General features: G+C 33.7%; 3 protein-coding genes across 5 annotated transcripts; all 3 read right to left on the minus strand.

The window, feature by feature from the left end:
* Positions 1 to 1374: 1374 nt before the first annotated feature.
* Positions 1375 to 6725, minus strand: LOC141689455 (uncharacterized). 3 transcript variants are annotated; one of them, XM_074493744.1, is made up of 6 exons: positions 4913 to 6717; positions 4082 to 4187; positions 3898 to 3967; positions 3694 to 3753; positions 2229 to 2335; positions 1375 to 1620 (listed from the first exon to the last, which is right to left on the minus strand). In XM_074493744.1, the coding sequence occupies exons 1-3, from the start codon at positions 6571 to 6573 to the stop codon at positions 3899 to 3901; spliced, it is 1836 nt and encodes a 611-aa protein (XP_074349845.1). In that variant the 5' UTR covers positions 6574 to 6717; the 3' UTR covers positions 1375 to 1620; positions 2229 to 2335; positions 3694 to 3753; position 3898. The 3 variants fall into 3 exon arrangements, with proteins under 3 accessions (XP_074349845.1, XP_074349844.1, XP_074349846.1); XM_074493743.1 differs by lacking the exon at positions 2229 to 2335 and having other exon boundaries at positions 4913 to 6715; XM_074493745.1 differs by lacking the exons at positions 1375 to 1620; positions 2229 to 2335; positions 3694 to 3753 and having other exon boundaries at positions 3923 to 3967; positions 4082 to 4240; positions 4913 to 6725.
* Positions 6726 to 12478: 5753 nt separating this feature from the next.
* On the minus strand, positions 12479 to 14044 carry LOC141692081 (uncharacterized). Its single transcript, XM_074496821.1, has one exon. It carries the CDS (start codon positions 14042 to 14044, stop codon positions 12479 to 12481), a length of 1566 nt encoding a protein of 521 aa, XP_074352922.1.
* A 711-nt stretch (positions 14045 to 14755) lies between these two features.
* Positions 14756 to 17669, minus strand: LOC141692082 (uncharacterized). The gene is made up of 5 exons (XM_074496822.1): positions 17661 to 17669; positions 16527 to 17337; positions 15977 to 16375; positions 15659 to 15869; positions 14756 to 15308 (listed from the first exon to the last, which is right to left on the minus strand). The coding sequence occupies exons 1-5, from the start codon at positions 17667 to 17669 to the stop codon at positions 14756 to 14758; spliced, it is 1983 nt and encodes a 660-aa protein (XP_074352923.1).
* Between the last annotated feature and the right edge of the window lie 201 nt (positions 17670 to 17870).

Raw genomic sequence — 17870 nt, forward strand, 5'->3', positions numbered from 1 at the left:
AGATCAATTTTTAACAGCAACCCGAAACAGAGCGCAATCATCAGCTACATGAATATGCATATACTGCAGTTTTGCATTCATGCATGTACTACAGTGTTGCACGAGTTCATGTTAAAAGGATGATGCCCAAAAACTTGCTCTTAGCCTCTCACCATATAAGCACCTTCAGTTCTATCATGTTGAATGTCCTTCCTACCAACTGCCATCCATGACTAGCACGCTCTGGCGCCTCGAATAGGCTTTCTGTTGCAGGCTCCCCATTCTTTTTGTCTGTTCCACCTTCTCTACAAACTGCGATCCTTAACAATGACCTCCGCTATATATATGAGATGAAAGAATCATGAATAACATCCGAGATTTCCTGTGCGCTTCACAAGAACTGTTGCAAACTTTTAAAGAAGTGTAATGGGAAGATACAAACTATTTTCTGAAAGTTCGTTTGACGTTCTATTCTTGTGTTTAGGGTTCTACAGCTATGTTGCTGTTGGAGGTAGTGGAGAAGGAAAGGGTTGGAGTTATGGGACTCAGGGAAAGGAAAAATGGTACAGAAAACAGCTTGTAGATGGTGGAAGTACCGGATCGGGATTAGGTCCTATTTTGGGGAAAACAGGTAGTGTAACTCAGGGAGGACTGAACGAAAATGGTGATGCTGCCTTTGGTACTGTTGTTGGACCTGGAGGATCTGTTGGTCCAGGAGGACCTGCCCTACCTGGAGGAGCTGTTGGTAATAATGGCGCTGCTGGTGCTGGTAGTGGTACCGGCACTGGCATTGGTGCTGGAATTGGTCAGTGTGGGAAAGATTATAGAGGCAACAAACATTGTATTCCTAGTGTTGGTGGAGGCGGGGTAGGAGGGGAAACTGGAGGTTACGCTTCAGGTGTTGGAGGGGCTGGAGGCTTTGGGAACAGTGGTGTCTACGGTTCAGGGGGTGGAGGCACTGGTGTTTCCTATGGTTCAGGGGGTGGAAGTAGAGGAGTTTCATACGGTTCAGGGGGTGGAGGGGGACTCGGGTATGGTTTCAGTGCTAACAAGGGCGGAAACTTCGGGAACATTGGTGGGTATGGAAGTGGTATCAGATATGGGGGAGGTTATGGTAGTGGTGGTAGGGGAGGATATGGTGGAAGTCATGGCAAAGCTCGTGAAACAAACTACCTAGATCATTCTACAAAGAGTTAACTTCAGTAAGAAGTGCCATTACTTGATAGGAGTAGGACAGTGATGAGTAAAATCTATTTCTCTGTTGTGTACTAAAAGTTTACGTGTTTTCTGGTTCTATGAATCAGAAAAACGCAGACCCCCTAAATAGCTGAACAAATAAATATACTAGTTGTGGTATGAAGAGATATATTAACCAGATAGAACTGAACAACAAAATACAAAGAGAGAACATTTTAATCTTATTACTGCCTCCGAGATATACGGAGACTTCATGCATACATAGAACATACAAATTACTGGAATCAACAAACCTAGAATTTGCAACATCAGGGATCATTAAATAATGATGATGATCACGATGAGAAATAAATAATAATATATGAACAGCACAAGCACACCCCCTATACACTTGGCAACAAGAACTGGCCTTGATTTAGGTAAGCAAGTCCAGAAGAACGTCATCTGTCACATTTATAAACCAAGTGTAATAAGCATCAGCAGCAGCAGTATAATGTATCTAGTCAATACTGAATAAATTGAATCCAGTCAGAAAGAAAAGAAACAGAAGCTGACAAATTCAACGTTAGTTGGATGTGAAATATTCAGGTGATGCAATGTGAGCAAAAACGTAAAAGATAATTATATGACTACAACTTTAACTTTAGAAACTACTAAAAATTTAGATTCCTGCAAAACATTTTTTTAAACGAGTACAGCAGTAATATTACAACATTTAAATAAACAACCCGGAACATGCAATTTGTTTTGAAAAAATTCAGCTTGAAGTACTCTTTAAACAAAATAGAATGAACTACTGAAGACTAGGGGATTGTTCATGCTTATTGAAGGTGCTCGCTTCCAGTACTAGAATATTATATTTTGAGCAAGTACAGAGTTCAATGATTGTATTACTTTTATTCAACTTTCATCTAGACTTCAACCTCAATGTCGAATCTGTAAAATAGCGCCCAGAACTGCAATTTTATTGCTGGGGTTTGTTAAAATGAGGAAGGCTAAGTAATGTTACACATGCAGCATTTGCTCAAGCCTGACAAGTCCAGTACACTTACTGGCATTGCAAGAAGTACAGATTCGCCCACATGATCCTGATTCATGCACTAAATTGGGGAAAGTTGCCATATCAAGGACCTCTTTTACTTGTGTACTATTGGTGTGCCTACAGATTTTGAAGCCAAAAGAGCTTTACATATCATCTGAATGACTCTTAACAAGTAGAATCTAACTTTGTGCTGTAATTTTTCATTCTTTAACATGATGCAGGTCTTAGCAAAATAACCATTGGGTTTTTCCCAGAAATGCACTGTGGCTGGAGCTGAGGTCTGCAGAAATGACCAACAGCTATTGTAAACACTAGGCCTATGGAGACATCATTAATTAGTTCACAGTAATATGTACTGATAATCATGCCTAGGAGTATTTCCTAATAGGCCACTACAGTAACCAAAAACACCTCTGTTGGAGAGACTTGTTTATTAGACCAAGAAAGTACTAACCCAGAAGCCAGAATACTTGAGTCTATCTAAAGCTAATTGAGTCTATCTTAAGGCCGTGGACAGACACGCCATTAATAAAGCCATCCAGAAAATGACTCGTCACTTAGATACACTCAGTTAATTTTTTGAGTAATACTCATAAAACATGAAATGTTTGTGTATGCATGCTCATGTATCTTGAAGTGATAATAAGATTACTGTTGCTCCAAAGAACAACAAACTGAAAGCAAAAGAATGGGGTCTTCCATAATCTAATGTTTCTACGAAACTGTAGGATTCCGGCAAAAGTGAATTATACTGTAGTATAGACAAGCTCCAAAAAAATATAAATAATTTAATATTGTATAAAGGATTAGGTCAATAGAGATCAATTCTTATTTCTTAATTCATAAGCATGTCCATCTCATTCTCTAGAAGCAGTTTTTTCCTAAAAGTTGTAATTGAGGCTGAGTTCGTTTGGTACATACACTTGAGAAAATTAGGTTGAATGTGGAGAGTAAAACAATAAAATAAATATTGTCCACTGGTTTATCTAAATCAGAATTACAAGTAAAACAATTGTTTTGGTGAAGAATTGGAAAATAAATTAGGGAACTATAGGAGAAGCAAAGTTGTCACTTTAGCATTGCAGCTGAAATGACTCTCCACCTTCAATAAAATAGTGTTCAAGGGAACATAAGATGTGAAGATAGAGTATAAGTAACTCCTACTTACCTATTTTTTGGCATTACTACTTTCTTATTATTCAATTTAGTTAACATGTGATTTTTTTTATAAATCCTTTTCAAGACATAATCCATTCTCAAAGATCAACGCAAGAAAATCAAGCGTTCTTTAAGGTAAAAGAAGAAGATAGTCCCATAATGATCTGGCATGAAAGATATGCAGAGGACTCTTTGCACAACTTCAATAGAAGATGAAAGGTGAAGAAAATATCAACCCAATAAAAAAAATAATAATGACTGCTAAAAACCATGCCACAATAAGGAAACAGGATATTAATCAGTTATACAAGTCATACCATAGAATCTGAGCAGCCAGTCGGACTCCTTCCATAGTTATTGAACTTCAGTTAATGATTCTTGAAAGAATAGAAGTACAAATTTTATCATTTCAGACATTTGCACTAAAAAATGATTAGTGAGAATGAGGATAATTAACAAAGCATACATCTTTTTGAAATATATAAAATCTAAAGAACAAATAACTTAAACACATTACTTACATTAAATTTGTTTGTTTATTGGTTCTGGGGTTTCAGGATTCGCAAATTCAAGAAGATCTAGTTTGTCAACCTGAGCAAAAATCGATGATTGAAAGAAAAAAAAACATAATTATAGCATGACTCACATCTGTGACATAAACCAGTAAAGGATCAGCATGTATTCTTATAAAGAAAAAGTACTTACAGAAGTTTGACCCTCCTTCCAACCAGGATCCTTATCTGAAAGCAGGTTGATGTATTGCTCCATAGCCACCTCCGGACTCATGTTCCCCAGCCTTTGCCACGCATTCCTTGCACAACGTAATCAGTTTGCCCCATCACTCACACATAGCAGCTGTCAACCCTGTTATATAACTAGCAATCAAACTATACCCTGAAATTTGTTCAAGGGTAGGTCCTAATGTGCATTTCCCACTTTACGGTTATCTCACACATCCAAAATTATCTCCCCTAGTTATCTTATATAACTTTTCTTATATGTTATCTTACATGTTATATGTTATAAATATAATGTGAAGATTGTAAAGGAGAATCGCAGGACAGTGTGATGGCAGAAATATAGTAATATATTATAGTTAATATAGTGATCAACAACACGTTCTACATAGACAAACCCGAACTAGACAGAGACATGACTAAATTAACCCCAATTTAACCTGAAATAATTGTTTGATACAATTGAGTTTTATCAACATTAGGTAAGTTACAAAGCGAGATTACATTGACACCAGTTTTTTTATACTCTGGATTTATTAAATACTAGAGTCTATCTGATGTACATTTGGTGTATCATTGATATGTTCATAAATAGAGCTAACTGCTAAGAGCCTGAGTCTATCTTTTTTTCACAATAGTGTGGTCAGGTAGCTTCTTAGTTAATCAAATATTACCCAAATTCTACATTAAGCGCTTTTTACTTGCTAATGAATGGCTTGAGACTATGAATCAAGTTTAACATTATTGGTTTGGCAGGAACTCCACAAAAAAGAAGAGCATGCATAATAAAATTCAATACCATTTAGCCCGGGCATTAATTTTGAGCGCCATAGGTTGCCCCTCGTAACAAGGTCCTTCCATAGCAACCTTATGAAGGCCATACAATTGCATCTGCTCATCATTCCCCAAATTCAACAATTTATCAGCCTTCCCCCCATTATCAACATAATTTGCAGCGGCAGCAAAAACCTTCTCCAAGTCACTCCTCTCAATGCCCTCCCAATCATCATCCTCGTCACTCGCCAATCCTTTTTGTACACTATTCCCTTCATCCATTTCCTTTTCAACTCCACTTCCTTGACTCACTTTAACAACCCTATCTTCTTCATTATGATCCATAACAACATCCCCTCTGGCCAGGGTCACACTCGCATAATCTCCGACCACTTCACCTTCCGTCATTTTATTAGTAACTGCATTATCAATGGCAGTATTCATAACATTTTCTTCCTTTACTACCCCATCTACAACGCTTTCCGTAGAAACCAAGTCCTTCAAAACTCTTACCTCTCCCGTCTGATCCTCAAGAACATCATCATTTCCCAAACCTGCCTTTTTCTCATTATCAGCCTCTTCAATACAAATTCCTCCATCAAATGAAGCACTCATTGCATCCCTTTCTTTTGAATCACCCTCACTCCTCTCCTTCTGTAACTCAAATTCTCCACTCTGATCATAAACACCAGCTCCACCTACACATTCATCAACAACAACCTCCTCACAGCCACCCTTCCCAACACTCGCATCACTTGAATCTCGATCCCCCAAACTCCTCTCATTTCCATCACTCTCAACCACCATCTCCACCAATCCACTTCTCCCGCCACCAACACCACCCTCATCACTAACCAACTTCGCACTTTTTTCCAAACTTTTCTCGAAACCAAAATCAACAATTCCCCCCTCAACCTCACACCCGCCCTCAACACCCAATTCCTCCACAACCCCAACACCCTCTCCACTCCCCACATCCCTCTCAACCAACCCATCAAACACCTCACCTCCATCTCTCAACCCCTCAAAACCACTAAACTCACCAACACCATGATCACTTCTTTTATCATCAGGCCCTTCAATACTACTAAACTTTTCAACTTTATCACCACCATGATCACTACTACCCTCATTACACCTTTCACAACCACTAAAGTCTCCAACTTTACCAATTTCTTGATCACCACTACCCTCATCACATCCTTCAAAACCACTAAAGTTTCCAACTTTATCACCACCATGATCCTCAGACCCTTCAAAACCACTAAAGTTTCCAACTTTATCACCACCAAGATCACTAATACCCTCATCACACCCTTCAAAACCTCTAAAGTTTTCAACTTTATCATCACTAACACCATCATTAGACCCTTCAAAACCACTAAAGTTTTCAACTTTATCATCACTAACACCATCACCACACCCTTCAAAACCACTAAAGTTTTCAACTTTACCAAATTCTTGAACACCACCCTGATCAACAAACCTAACTCTCTTCCTCTTACTCTTAGTCCCAGAAACTTTAAGCACTTTATTCAATCTCCTACTTTCTTGATCACCCTTTTGACCTCTCTCACCACTCTCACCATTACCAGAACTCACAAACAACCTAGTCAACAAAAAAGAAACAACAAGAGTCACAAAAGCTGTCACAAACAGTTGTTGTAATAAAAGAAACAGCTCCATAACCTTAATAAAATTGTACTATGTGATCAAGAATTGAGGAATAGATATAAAGAAAAAAAGGGTAGAAGGGGAATAGACAAATAGACACGCATAGAATAAATGTATACATACAATAATTTGTGTGTATAGAAGATGAAGAAAATGGGATATTCGGTTATTCCATAGAAGTTAATTGGTTTTTTTGCTATAATTTGGCTGCTGTCTACTTTAATTTTTGGCGGTTGGACCCAACTGCTATCACTGCGTTTTTTTCATTTTATACATTTTTTGTTTCGAAATTAATTTTTGTTGAATTGAATTTTTTGTTTTTATATATCATATATATGTGTATATGCGTCAGCCATTTCAGCTCTATCCGGTGGGAGAGGATATCATTGTACAGCTCCATTTTTCTATATTGAGATAATCTTATGAGATTCGAGAATTGGAAGAGATCGGTCCGAATATTAATTTAGGATTAATTGAAAAATTTTATTTATTGGAAAAAAAATTGAATGTCTTTTATATTTAAATTATATTTAATTTTATTATTCTTATTTTAGTAGTAATTTATAAGTTAATATATATTTATTATATTATATAATTTTTATTTGTTTAAATTTAAATGAAATTCTATATTATATATAATAATTTATTTACAATATACCTATTAATAAAAATACATAAAGATTAATCGGATTTTAAAAATCGAATCGATCACATTACTTGTTGAAAATTTATTGTTAAAATCAGGAATCTTTTAAATCATGACTCTGACATGTTATTAATAGATATATTTTCACATTTAAATATCAAATTATCAAAAAGCTCTTATATTTGTGGTGAAATATAGGATAAATAAGGCACGGAAAAATGACACGATAATTAGACCAGAATTTAGTGTTGTTTTTATATTTTGATTACGTGGCACGGAAATATATTAATATAAAAATACAAGATCCGATTTAGTGTCATGTTTGAATTGAATTTTTGAATATACAACACATGAAAGTATATGATTATATTATCTTCATAGTTTTTTTTTTAAAATGAAAATAATTCAATAATGAAAAATCATACGGCATCTATACATATGATTGAAATTGAACAAACGGATATAATTAATTATATCATTGTTGAATCCTTCCTTCTTAGATAGATAACCAAACGATTTTTTGAAGTGATATCTACATGATGTAATCCTCCAATTATTATTTTGAGCAATCGACCACAAATGTAACACCATAAAAACTTTTATCACCAAAATAACACCATAAAAAATCCGTAGATATGTAATATCGGGCAGATGAACCGCAAACAAATCAAATAAAACCAAATTTCTCACAAGGTTCGTGTTTGAATTTAAAACAAGACACACAATTTGTCAAGCCCGGTAAAAAAATTATTCAAATTAGCAATCGAAACTGATCAAATTCAAAGTTTATCGAATATTTTATTTCAAACAAACAATCGATCGTTAAAAATGAGCATTCGAAAATTAGGCTTAGAATATTTAAAATCAGCAGCAGGGCTAAGTAGTGACTATTTTCGATTTGTTCAGTATTTGCAAAGAAATTTAGCGGAAAGTGTGGTGTGACTTCATAAATTTAAATTTTCAAAGCACCTCTGGCATATGCTTTCCCGGTGTATAACGTACGTTCTTATGTGCTTTACGTGTTTGAAGTTATGAAAGATTTTGATGTGCAAGTATCATAACTGTATTGATGTACAAGTTTCTTATTGTTTTATCGCTCTAAAAAACGGAATTTGATATTATTCGGTAGAGCAATATTCTCGTGATTAATCGGTTAATTGGAGATTAATCGGAACATTAATCGGACGTGTTAAATAAAATATAAAAATAATTAATTTATTAAACTAAATATATTAATTAAAAAATATAATAAATAATCGGATTATAAAATCGAATCAATATAATATATTTAAATAATTAAGCGAATCAATATAGTATATTTAGAACAGAGATTACGAGTTACAACTTGCTATGGGTGAAATTTGTAGTTTAAAGAGTTAAAAAAGATGTCCAAGTTTTAAGTTACACGTAATGACAATAAACGACAGCAAAGATCGTGTTGAAAGGCTGGCTGGTCAGCATAAATATACGAGGCAAGGAGATTTGTAAGCTGAAGTGTCACACATATCCGTTAGGTGTGGGGTAAGATATACGCCCTCCGTACCATAATATGTTTCTCATTTTGAGTTTTGTTACTGTTCACGTTAAGCGATTGATTATTAATTTACGGTTAATTTATAAGATCAAACATGGTCATGAGTGATCTTGTTGTATTCATGTTTACGAGTACTTTAATATAATGAAGTTTTTATATTTAATATTAATACGAAATTAAAGATATTAATAATAAAAAATGTGTATTGGCAAACGTGTCCGACACAAATGAGAAAAGTATTTAAGGACATAGGGAGTAATGTTTTTTCATTACCATAAATCTAGTACGATATCCAAAAAATTTGGATCCGAAAATTTGATCCGATCTAACTTATTTAAGATTTGATAAAAAGCCTGACATAATCCATCTCTGAGAGTATATACAATTATACATGAATATATAAAGAGTCCTATTCCCAATCATAATTGGTTTGAGATTTATTTCAGAGTCAATCAAGTCTTCGACAATGAATCATTGCGGATTATTTGTAAATTTCACAATCGGAGCCAATTATGTTTGGGAAACCTTTTCAATATATAAAACCTTGACATTGAAATGATGCACCAAGATTTAAATTTAAGAAAAGTACTAAACAACATCAAGACGTTAATGATTTCGAACACTAGAGGGGAAGATGCATGTACTGTTAATTAAGCATAATTAGACAAAAGTTAAGAAAGATTAACACGAAATTACACTGTATGATGATGGAAGATTCCTGTCAATTACTATGAAACTAATATTTTGCCAAACACAGAACTTACGTTAAGAGTTCTACTAATAGCATTATAGTTAAAAAAAAAGAATTAACAAGTGGCAATATAAAAATGCATAGGGGACACAAAGAAAGAATACAAATTTCTCAAAGTTAGATACGGATGTATACACAGAATATCCTACCCAATTATCAAGAGATAGAGAAGGTTTATCCAATTAGTCTAGATTATCTAATGTATTAGAGCAAGTCCAACAGCTCCCTTCTCTTAAGTTCAATTATAAGTATTTTGACAAAAAATGATACTCCAACAGTTTCTTAGTACTTTGTTAAATCACTAAGACATGAGCTTCATTCTTTATCTTTAAGGAACTTCTAGTGTTCCCTTATAACACTTTTATTAATAAAAATTTCATTTCTCTCTCTACTTTTTACTTCTCTCTCTCTTTCTTCCATTTTTGTCCATTTCTTTTCAAATTTATTATATAATAATAATAAGGAAGGAGTATAGGGATTATTGTTGGAGTTAAAATATAAAATCATATCCTAAAATTACTAAGAGCCAATATTTTATATTATTTATAAAGAAGTTACTAGAATACTGTTGGACTTGCTCTTACTCCCTCTACCCTAGAAACGTTTCCTATTTGTGTTGGACACGTTTGTCAATGCACACTTTTGATTGTTAACTAGTTTAATGCCCGTGCTACGCACACGGAGTTCATATTTCAAAAAAATAATTAAATATTTTTTATGAAAATCTTATATTTTAGAAATGAAAAATTATGATTGCAATATAATTACCACTAAAATTAACTTAAAATTTATTTATTTTAAAAATTATAGTTGTGTGGCATCTTAAAAAGTTACTATTAGTGGAAAAATTAAAAAGTGCACCCATAACCATCATTTTTCATTTTGGTAACTTCAATTTTTTCAATTTTTATAATATTATATATATGTATATTAAGATATTAAATAGTAATTTATCTGTTCAAAAGAACAAAAAATATTTTATGTTAGAAAAAATTAGATTAATATGTTCTTAAAAATTCAAAAGTTTTATCATTTTGTATAAAATTATATATAAAAAATATAATTAAATTCTAAATTATGAAAATTTATTTTAAGGATGTTGGAAGAAGTTACTATGTACTATATGTTTACGGTTGAGGTAAATCAGTTAACAATCAATCCAAAAGACAATCGGGACAACAACAAAGACACATGTTCATTTTCTAAGATATCATTATCTAACTTTGAAAAACTTTTCTTTTTCCTCCTTAATTTCTCAATTCCTACGTCCCCAAATGATTGGATTTTCTTTTGGTAGCTGTTGACTTGATGGAGGTATGAGGAAGTATTGTGATTGCAATGGTGAGAGTTCTCTTTGTTATATTTGTACTGTTATTTTTTTCTTTAAAGTAGTTTGTATTGTTAAATCTTGTATTGTTGTAATTTTTGATGCCGTTAATTATTAATTGAATGCATGATGTTTTCAAATTAAAAAGAATGGTTATGGGAAAATAACTTTTATCTTGCATATTCTTTATTTAGTGGATCAATTGCTCATTCACAATACCAAGCTGATTAGAAAATATATTAAATTACAGGTACCCGTTCTGTTTGGGAAAATAAGCATTGAACGGGTAGTAGACATGACATAACTTGAGGATCTATGACAGAGTTAATTTTTTCAGTTCTCTTTGCTAATCCCATCTTACTCTCAAGACTGTTGCTAACTTCCAGAAGCAAATATAGGCTAATTAGTGTTACTTAATAAAGGACATAAGTTTATTAAATAAATGTCTTTAGAACGGTAGCGTCTTTTATATTTCTAAAAGCTCCATTTTCACAAGTCTTCAGTGTAAGCTGTTACTCAAAATTTGGGAAACTGATTTGCAGATATGTAAATGACAGGAGACTATTCTGACAATATATAGTTAGGTTATAAACTTTTGGAAAATCATCTTGATTAAATGTTGTCTAAATTGTTGATGTCCTATTTCACTGACATAATTTTTTTTGTTATTTCCTCTTTAAATCTGCAGGCATGGCATCTCTGTGACCCGTGTGATGACAATCGGAGTCCTGAAATCGATATGCTTTGGTATAATATCTCAATGACCATCATTACAGGTTGCGTAGATAAAGGTTTACCAAAATAATAGTCATTATAACATGTTTATATTATTCATTAATTTTGATATTGTTATTGACGGGGAAGGGATAATAGCGAGAGCTTGATCTTGTTTGCATAAACTATGCCTTGGACGTGGGATTAAAGTGGGATTAAGAGCTTAGTCCTTTGGAAATCTGATTCATTCATATGGGGATCTAGGACACATTCTAGTTAGCTTAGTTAAATATGTAGCTTCAAATATTTTTATTAATTCTCTTGCTAGTAGTGAGTACAGTTATAGCTTGAGTATCTTATAAATTAGCCCTGAGATAGTAAGAAAGCAGGTTTCTCACATTTTTTAATATGTGCAGGTGTTCAGATAGCTAGTGATGTCAAACATTCAGCCATTTCTATTCAAACATTAAATGTGATGGCCGCAAAATAATTTTCCTGTCTCGATTTGTTAATCAACAGAAATTTGGCAAAGACACATTACTTAAAGGTTTGTTATCTATTCAGTTTTTAAACTTTGTTAATGAATGTTTTACTTTCTATATAACTTAAATTAGCTTACTCTCATGGACTTGTAGGATGATTTTTATACCTCTAAATTCTGAGCTGAGCTATGTTACTTAAAAAATCTACTTAATATTCTATTTTTTCTATAATATAAACTTAAAAATGTAGTATCTAAGAAAGATAAACAATATAGATACAGATTAGTAAATATTAAATATTAAATTTTTTTATAGATGTGTTTGTATTCCCATAATACTATATAAATTTAGTGACATGATTTTGTCAATTAGTTTCTTAAGTTATAGGTGATTTACAACAATAAAATTTGCAATAAAAAACTTTACACAGATTGACAAAAAAGTTAACTACAATGATAGCGAGTCAACCTATTAAAACGTTAACATATTGAAGATTATAAAGAACTTCCTCATACACAATATTCTTGGTAATATTTGTAGTACCTCCTCTTTCCGAACATATAAGAATGTGCAAGCCTTTGTTGGAAGTGACTCTAGAAACGACAACATACAATTGGCCATGCGTAAAAATTGAAGTGGGAAGATACAAACCAACTGTTTCGAGAGATTGCCCCTGACTTTTATTAATTGTCATAGCAAAGCAAATTTGTAATGGGAGTTGTCTCCTTGTAAACTGAACGGGCCATTTTTTATCCGAAGGAACCATATATATTCTTGGAATGAGATGAGTCGTTCCAACATGACCGCCACACAGAATCTGACATTCAACGGTATTCTTATTACACTTTTTAACTATCATCCTGGTACCGTTAGACAATCCATTTATTTGGCTGAGATTTCTAAGTAGCATGACAACAGACCCTTCCTTTAATACCAGATTATGTTTTGGAATGCCAGACATATTAAGAGAATTTAAATACTCAACTGGAATAGAGGCTTCCACGTCATCATCTCCGGAAGGAGGGTCGATTATGACATCTGTGCTAATATAAGTATAGGTTTTACCTGGAAGTTTGTCCAACACCCTCGTATTAATATCATCAACAACAACATTGGTTGGAGTGAGGATAGCTTTTTCCTTGAGATACTGTGAAGATCTAAAATTTTCTAACAGATTAGGATAGGTCACCTTAATAATTTCATCTATTGGATCAGTGTCAGCATGAACCAAAAACTCTTCTGGTATCTCAATATCGGCATCACATTCTGGGCTATCAGAGTTTAAGTTCGGCAACTTTCCATTACCAATATCAAGTACCCAATTGCTGAACTTTTCAATTTCCTTGTTCTCAGCTTCAGAATTTCCCGCATGAAGTCGCATGTTCTGCTTCAAAATATGAAGCTCGCAAAAAATCCATAACTTTGATCGGTTGAATGCAATATTAACAATATCTGCTCTCGTGCCTTTAGGTACAACATGCAAGATTTGGCGAAAATCGCCTCCAAAAACCATAGTTATACCACCAAATGGTTTGTAACAGTTTGATGAATCAATTGCAGACATAATATCACGAAAGCAACGATCAATGCTTTCAAAAGCATATCGATTTTGCATGGGAGCTTCATCCCAGATGATTAAACTGGTATATTGTAACAACTCAGCAATATCGGTTCCATGACAAATACCCGCAATTGTGTACTCATCAGAATCTAGAGGAATGAGAAATCTAGAATGTGTTGTTCTACCTCCAGGCAAGAGTACAGCAGCAATACCGGATGAGGCAACATGAAGGACTATTTTTTTCTCAGACCTCAAATGAAAAATTAAGGTTTTCCAGAGAAAGGTTTTGCCGCATCCACCACTTCTGTGAACAAAGAAAATTCCACCTTTTTTAGAGTTAACATTGTTGATAACTGAATCATAGACTCTTTGTTGCTCCACATTTAAGTTTGAATACAATTTATCATGTTCAACCTTCATCTCTTTTACATTATAACTCACTTCTTCAGCAATTAGACGATTTTGCATATTCCCCAAGTATGAAGCTTATGGAAATGGCATTGTGGGGAAATTGTGAAGAGTTTTACCAATCTCATTTAGTAATCTCTCGATCTCTGCATAAGTTTGGATAAATATAAATTTACTATACACACAAAAATAAATTCAACTAAGAAGAATTAAGCATATTAAAATATGACAGACATAAAAACTTTTGAATATACCTCCAAGTGCAAAATTTTTAATTTCATCATCAGACATCTGAAAGTTTGGGTCATTCAAGAGCTTTCTACGATGATACAGTATATCATCAGACAAACAACGCCAATTCTCGGACCATAATTTCAGCGGATCAGAGACCTGGCAGTTTGTAATAATGTATACAAATAGTTGTCTTAATTGAAAAGGCATAGCAGACATGGCGTTCTCTCTAATTGCATCTTTCCATTCATTATCATTAGTTAAAAGGCCCAAGGCTGAACCTGTTTCCATGTAACTCCCATATTTAATTCCATCTACTATTTTTAGATCATCCCATGATCGGCAATCTTTGAGCTTAGTAAAAAGTTTTCGAAGATAAAAAGTTTCGCCGGATTGTGCTGGAATTTGAGGCAATCTTCCATACATAGTACCCCTGGATCTCACTTTCCAAGCCGTGTTACGATTATCCCATACAAAGTGTCGGGGAAATTCCTCATACGTAAACTTCCGAGCTACTTCAAATTTATTATTCGCCTCAAACTAAGCCTCCAGCTTACTCTTCCGTGAAACAACTTTACATTCGATATCATCCAGAGACATGTTTACATCAAAACTTACATGCTGGTGATCTTTCAAGTGCACAGGAAGCCTTTCGATCGCAGGAAATCTGTAATGAATATCAAAACCAAAAGTTCTCCATGCTTCTTCAGAAGCACATATGTATCTCTCATCAAGATATTCATTTATTTCGTCCTTCTTTTTTACCTTGGCAGACCCATTGGATTTAGTTGAAATACTATTAGCACCGAATCCATCTGGTGTAGAATTTTTCTTCTTATTCTTTATTCTTTTTAACATCATGGTTGCCGTATCTTGACCTTTCAAACAGTATTTGAATAAATACTTAATGGCGCGTGAATTGTTGCAAAATTCAAGATTAATATGACATTGGAATCGTACCAAAAGATCTCTATTGCAAGGAACCACATATTTATTGTCAACGTAACCTGTATTTTCCTTTGTTGTTGGATTAACTCGTCGCCTACGATAGATAGGAAACCCGCAATCATCAAACGTCGTAGAGGAACTATACCTGAATATTTTGAACATTTTTATATATAATCAGAGATTTTTTTAATAATGTAAATCATCACATTGTACTTAAAGCAAGTGTGCACATATGATAGAAGTTTGTAAAAAAAATTGTACAAATCATCGTTTGTGCATGTACTAAAGTTTGTACAAAGTATAGTTTGGCATTTGCATATACAAATCTTATATTATTATTTTAATTTTAACATGAAGCGTATTTTATTTTATTTAACTCGCTAGATGTAACTAAGTCATTAATAATATATGATAACATGGGAAAATGTCGTTGAAACTTTATTTTTTTTTTACCTTTTAAGAAAATGTCATATACATTTACCACGATCCATACACGGGGATGTTGGACGATCGCTGCCACATGGGCCATGCACCATGAATTGACTTACTGCTTGGTATCCAATTGGATCAGTTCTCTGGTCAGGCATTTCCGCAGATATAATCTTATCAATTTCAGCAACTGTTCGTGGCTTCGTTTTAGAATCAATCCAAATTAACATATGCACGTGCGAAAGACCACGTTTTTGAAATTCAATGACATACATAACTGTAGAAGATATTTTAATAATGTGAGAAACCAATAAGTATAACTGAGATAATGGAATGTTTGAAAATTTTGATACTATAGTAATATATATGCTGAAGAAAACTCACGTCCTATACAGCTGCCGAAATAGTTTTCTTTTTTGATAAGATTAACTAACTGATCAAGCTTTAATTTGAAAACTCTTGCAACAACGTCAGGTGCATCTTCAACTTTAACTCCAGGCATCATGTCAAACATTCTTTGTATTTCTGGCCATTTAGAATTGCAAGTCATCGTTAAAAAGAAAGTGGGATGGCCGATCTTTTTGCAAATGGCCAGCGAGTCTTGAAAGTATTGAGTCATGTAGCGCTTTGATCCCGTAAAGCTGGCGGGAAGTATCACACCCTTTCCAATATGTGCAGGATCAACATCACCTTTACTTAATGCTTCTCGAACCAAACTATACTGATCTGAACGCAAAACTTGTTGATGATCTCTCACCCAATTTAATCTGTATTGCTCAATAGCTGTATATGCGTCAACAACAAACTACTGAAATAATCTTCCACCTTGTCGTAGGGTTGAAACTGAAATATAAAATATTCATAATGTAAAACCCTTGTAGTTCAAAAAGTGAAATTAAGTAGTCATGTAATAGAGAAAAATACTAAGAAATACATGGATTGCTGCGTATCATAAGTTGATATGCATAATACTCTCGCATAGTGATGTAAACTTTTTTCTTTGAACATTTTCCAACACTTGTTTTGTAGGGTATTTCCAGATGATATCCATCATCACCGTAAGGGAATAGTAAAGGGTATTGCAAGGCCATAAATTTATGAAATGTTTCATAAACTCTTTTCAGAAAACCTTGTTTGGTTTGTACAATAACATCACGATATTTTTTTGTATCTTCATCAGCCCCAACAATAAATCCAGCAACCTCATTGGTGGGAGAGATATGATTTGGCCTTCCAGATTGTGATCTAGACGATATAAGGACCAGCTTGAAATCATCACTTTCATCATTGTTAACATGATCTCTGCCCAGGCGAAAAGTTTTAACTAATTTATTGTGCCTATCAAGCATTTTTAACAAACCTTCAACAATTTCTTTATCTACCTGCTCATCATCATGATCTCCACATATAGCACTTATTCTATTTTCAACCTTATTTTCTGTATCATAAATATAGAGCTGACAGAATCTTGGCGACTGACCATCCCTAGGTTGCAAGCAACCTAAATTGTGATGGTTTTGACCATATATTCTATAACAATGTGAACCATAACCATTATTGATTTCACGATCCACAATACCACCTGTAGAGGTCATTGCAAACATTGCATTATATCTTTTAATATTCTTCTTGTAATGCAGGGATTTCTGAGGATCAGATAGCAGAACTGCAAGAAAATGAGGAGGTGGCTTTTCACGGGGTAACTGTACTGTACCAACATTGCAACACAAAGACACAAAGAAAGCCTACAAATTTCTCAAAGTTAGATACGGATGTATACACAGAATATCCTACCCAATTATCAAGAGATAGAGAAGGTTTATCCAATTAGACAGACCCAACTAGATTATCTAATGTATTACTCCCTCTGTCCCTAAAAATATTTCCTATTTGTGTTGTACACGTTTGCCAATGCACACTTTTGATTGTTAATATCTTTAATTTCGTATTAGTATTAAATATTAAAACTTCATTGTATTAAAGTACTCATAAATACGAATTCAACAAAATCACTCATGATTATGTTTGATCTTATAGATTAGACGTAAATTAGTAGTCAATCGCTTACCATGAACATGAACAGTACAAAAAATCAAAATAGGAAACACATTTTGGGACGGAGGGAGTAGTGCTTAAGTTGTTATTTCCTTCGTTCCATTTTACTTGTCACATTTCTTTTTATAGAAGTCAAATTGACCATATTACCAAAGATTAAATATTACTCTTATATTATTTCCAAAAAACTAAAAATTAAATATTAAACTAGATTAAATCTATT

The sequence above is a fragment of the Apium graveolens genome, chromosome 10, assembly GCF_009905375.1.
Source record: "Apium graveolens cultivar Ventura chromosome 10, ASM990537v1, whole genome shotgun sequence".
Lineage (NCBI taxonomy): Eukaryota > Viridiplantae > Streptophyta > Magnoliopsida > Apiales > Apiaceae > Apium > Apium graveolens.

Bases quoted from the DNA above. Each gene is read 5' to 3' on its own strand.
- LOC141689455 (XM_074493744.1), bottom strand. From the start codon at position 6,573: ATGGAGCTGTTTCTTTTATTACAACAACTGTTTGTGACAGCTTTTGTG. The intron at 4,188-4,912 runs GTATTGAATTTT...ACGTTGTGCAAG, and splicing joins ATTAATGCCCGGGCTAAATG to GAATGCGTGGCAAAGGCTGG. The intron at 3,968-4,081 runs GTAAGTACTTTT...ATTTTTGCTCAG, and splicing joins GGAAGGAGGGTCAAACTTCT to GTTGACAAACTAGATCTTCT.
- LOC141692081 (XM_074496821.1), bottom strand. From the start codon at position 14,044: ATGCAAAATCGTCTAATTGCTGAAGAAGTGAGTTATAATGTAAAAGAG.
- LOC141692082 (XM_074496822.1), bottom strand. The intron at 16,376-16,526 runs GTATTTCTTAGT...ACGCATATACAG, and splicing joins TATGATACGCAGCAATCCAT to CTATTGAGCAATACAGATTA. The intron at 15,309-15,658 runs GTGTATGGATCG...CAAAATATTCAG, and splicing joins AGCGATCGTCCAACATCCCC to GTATAGTTCCTCTACGACGT.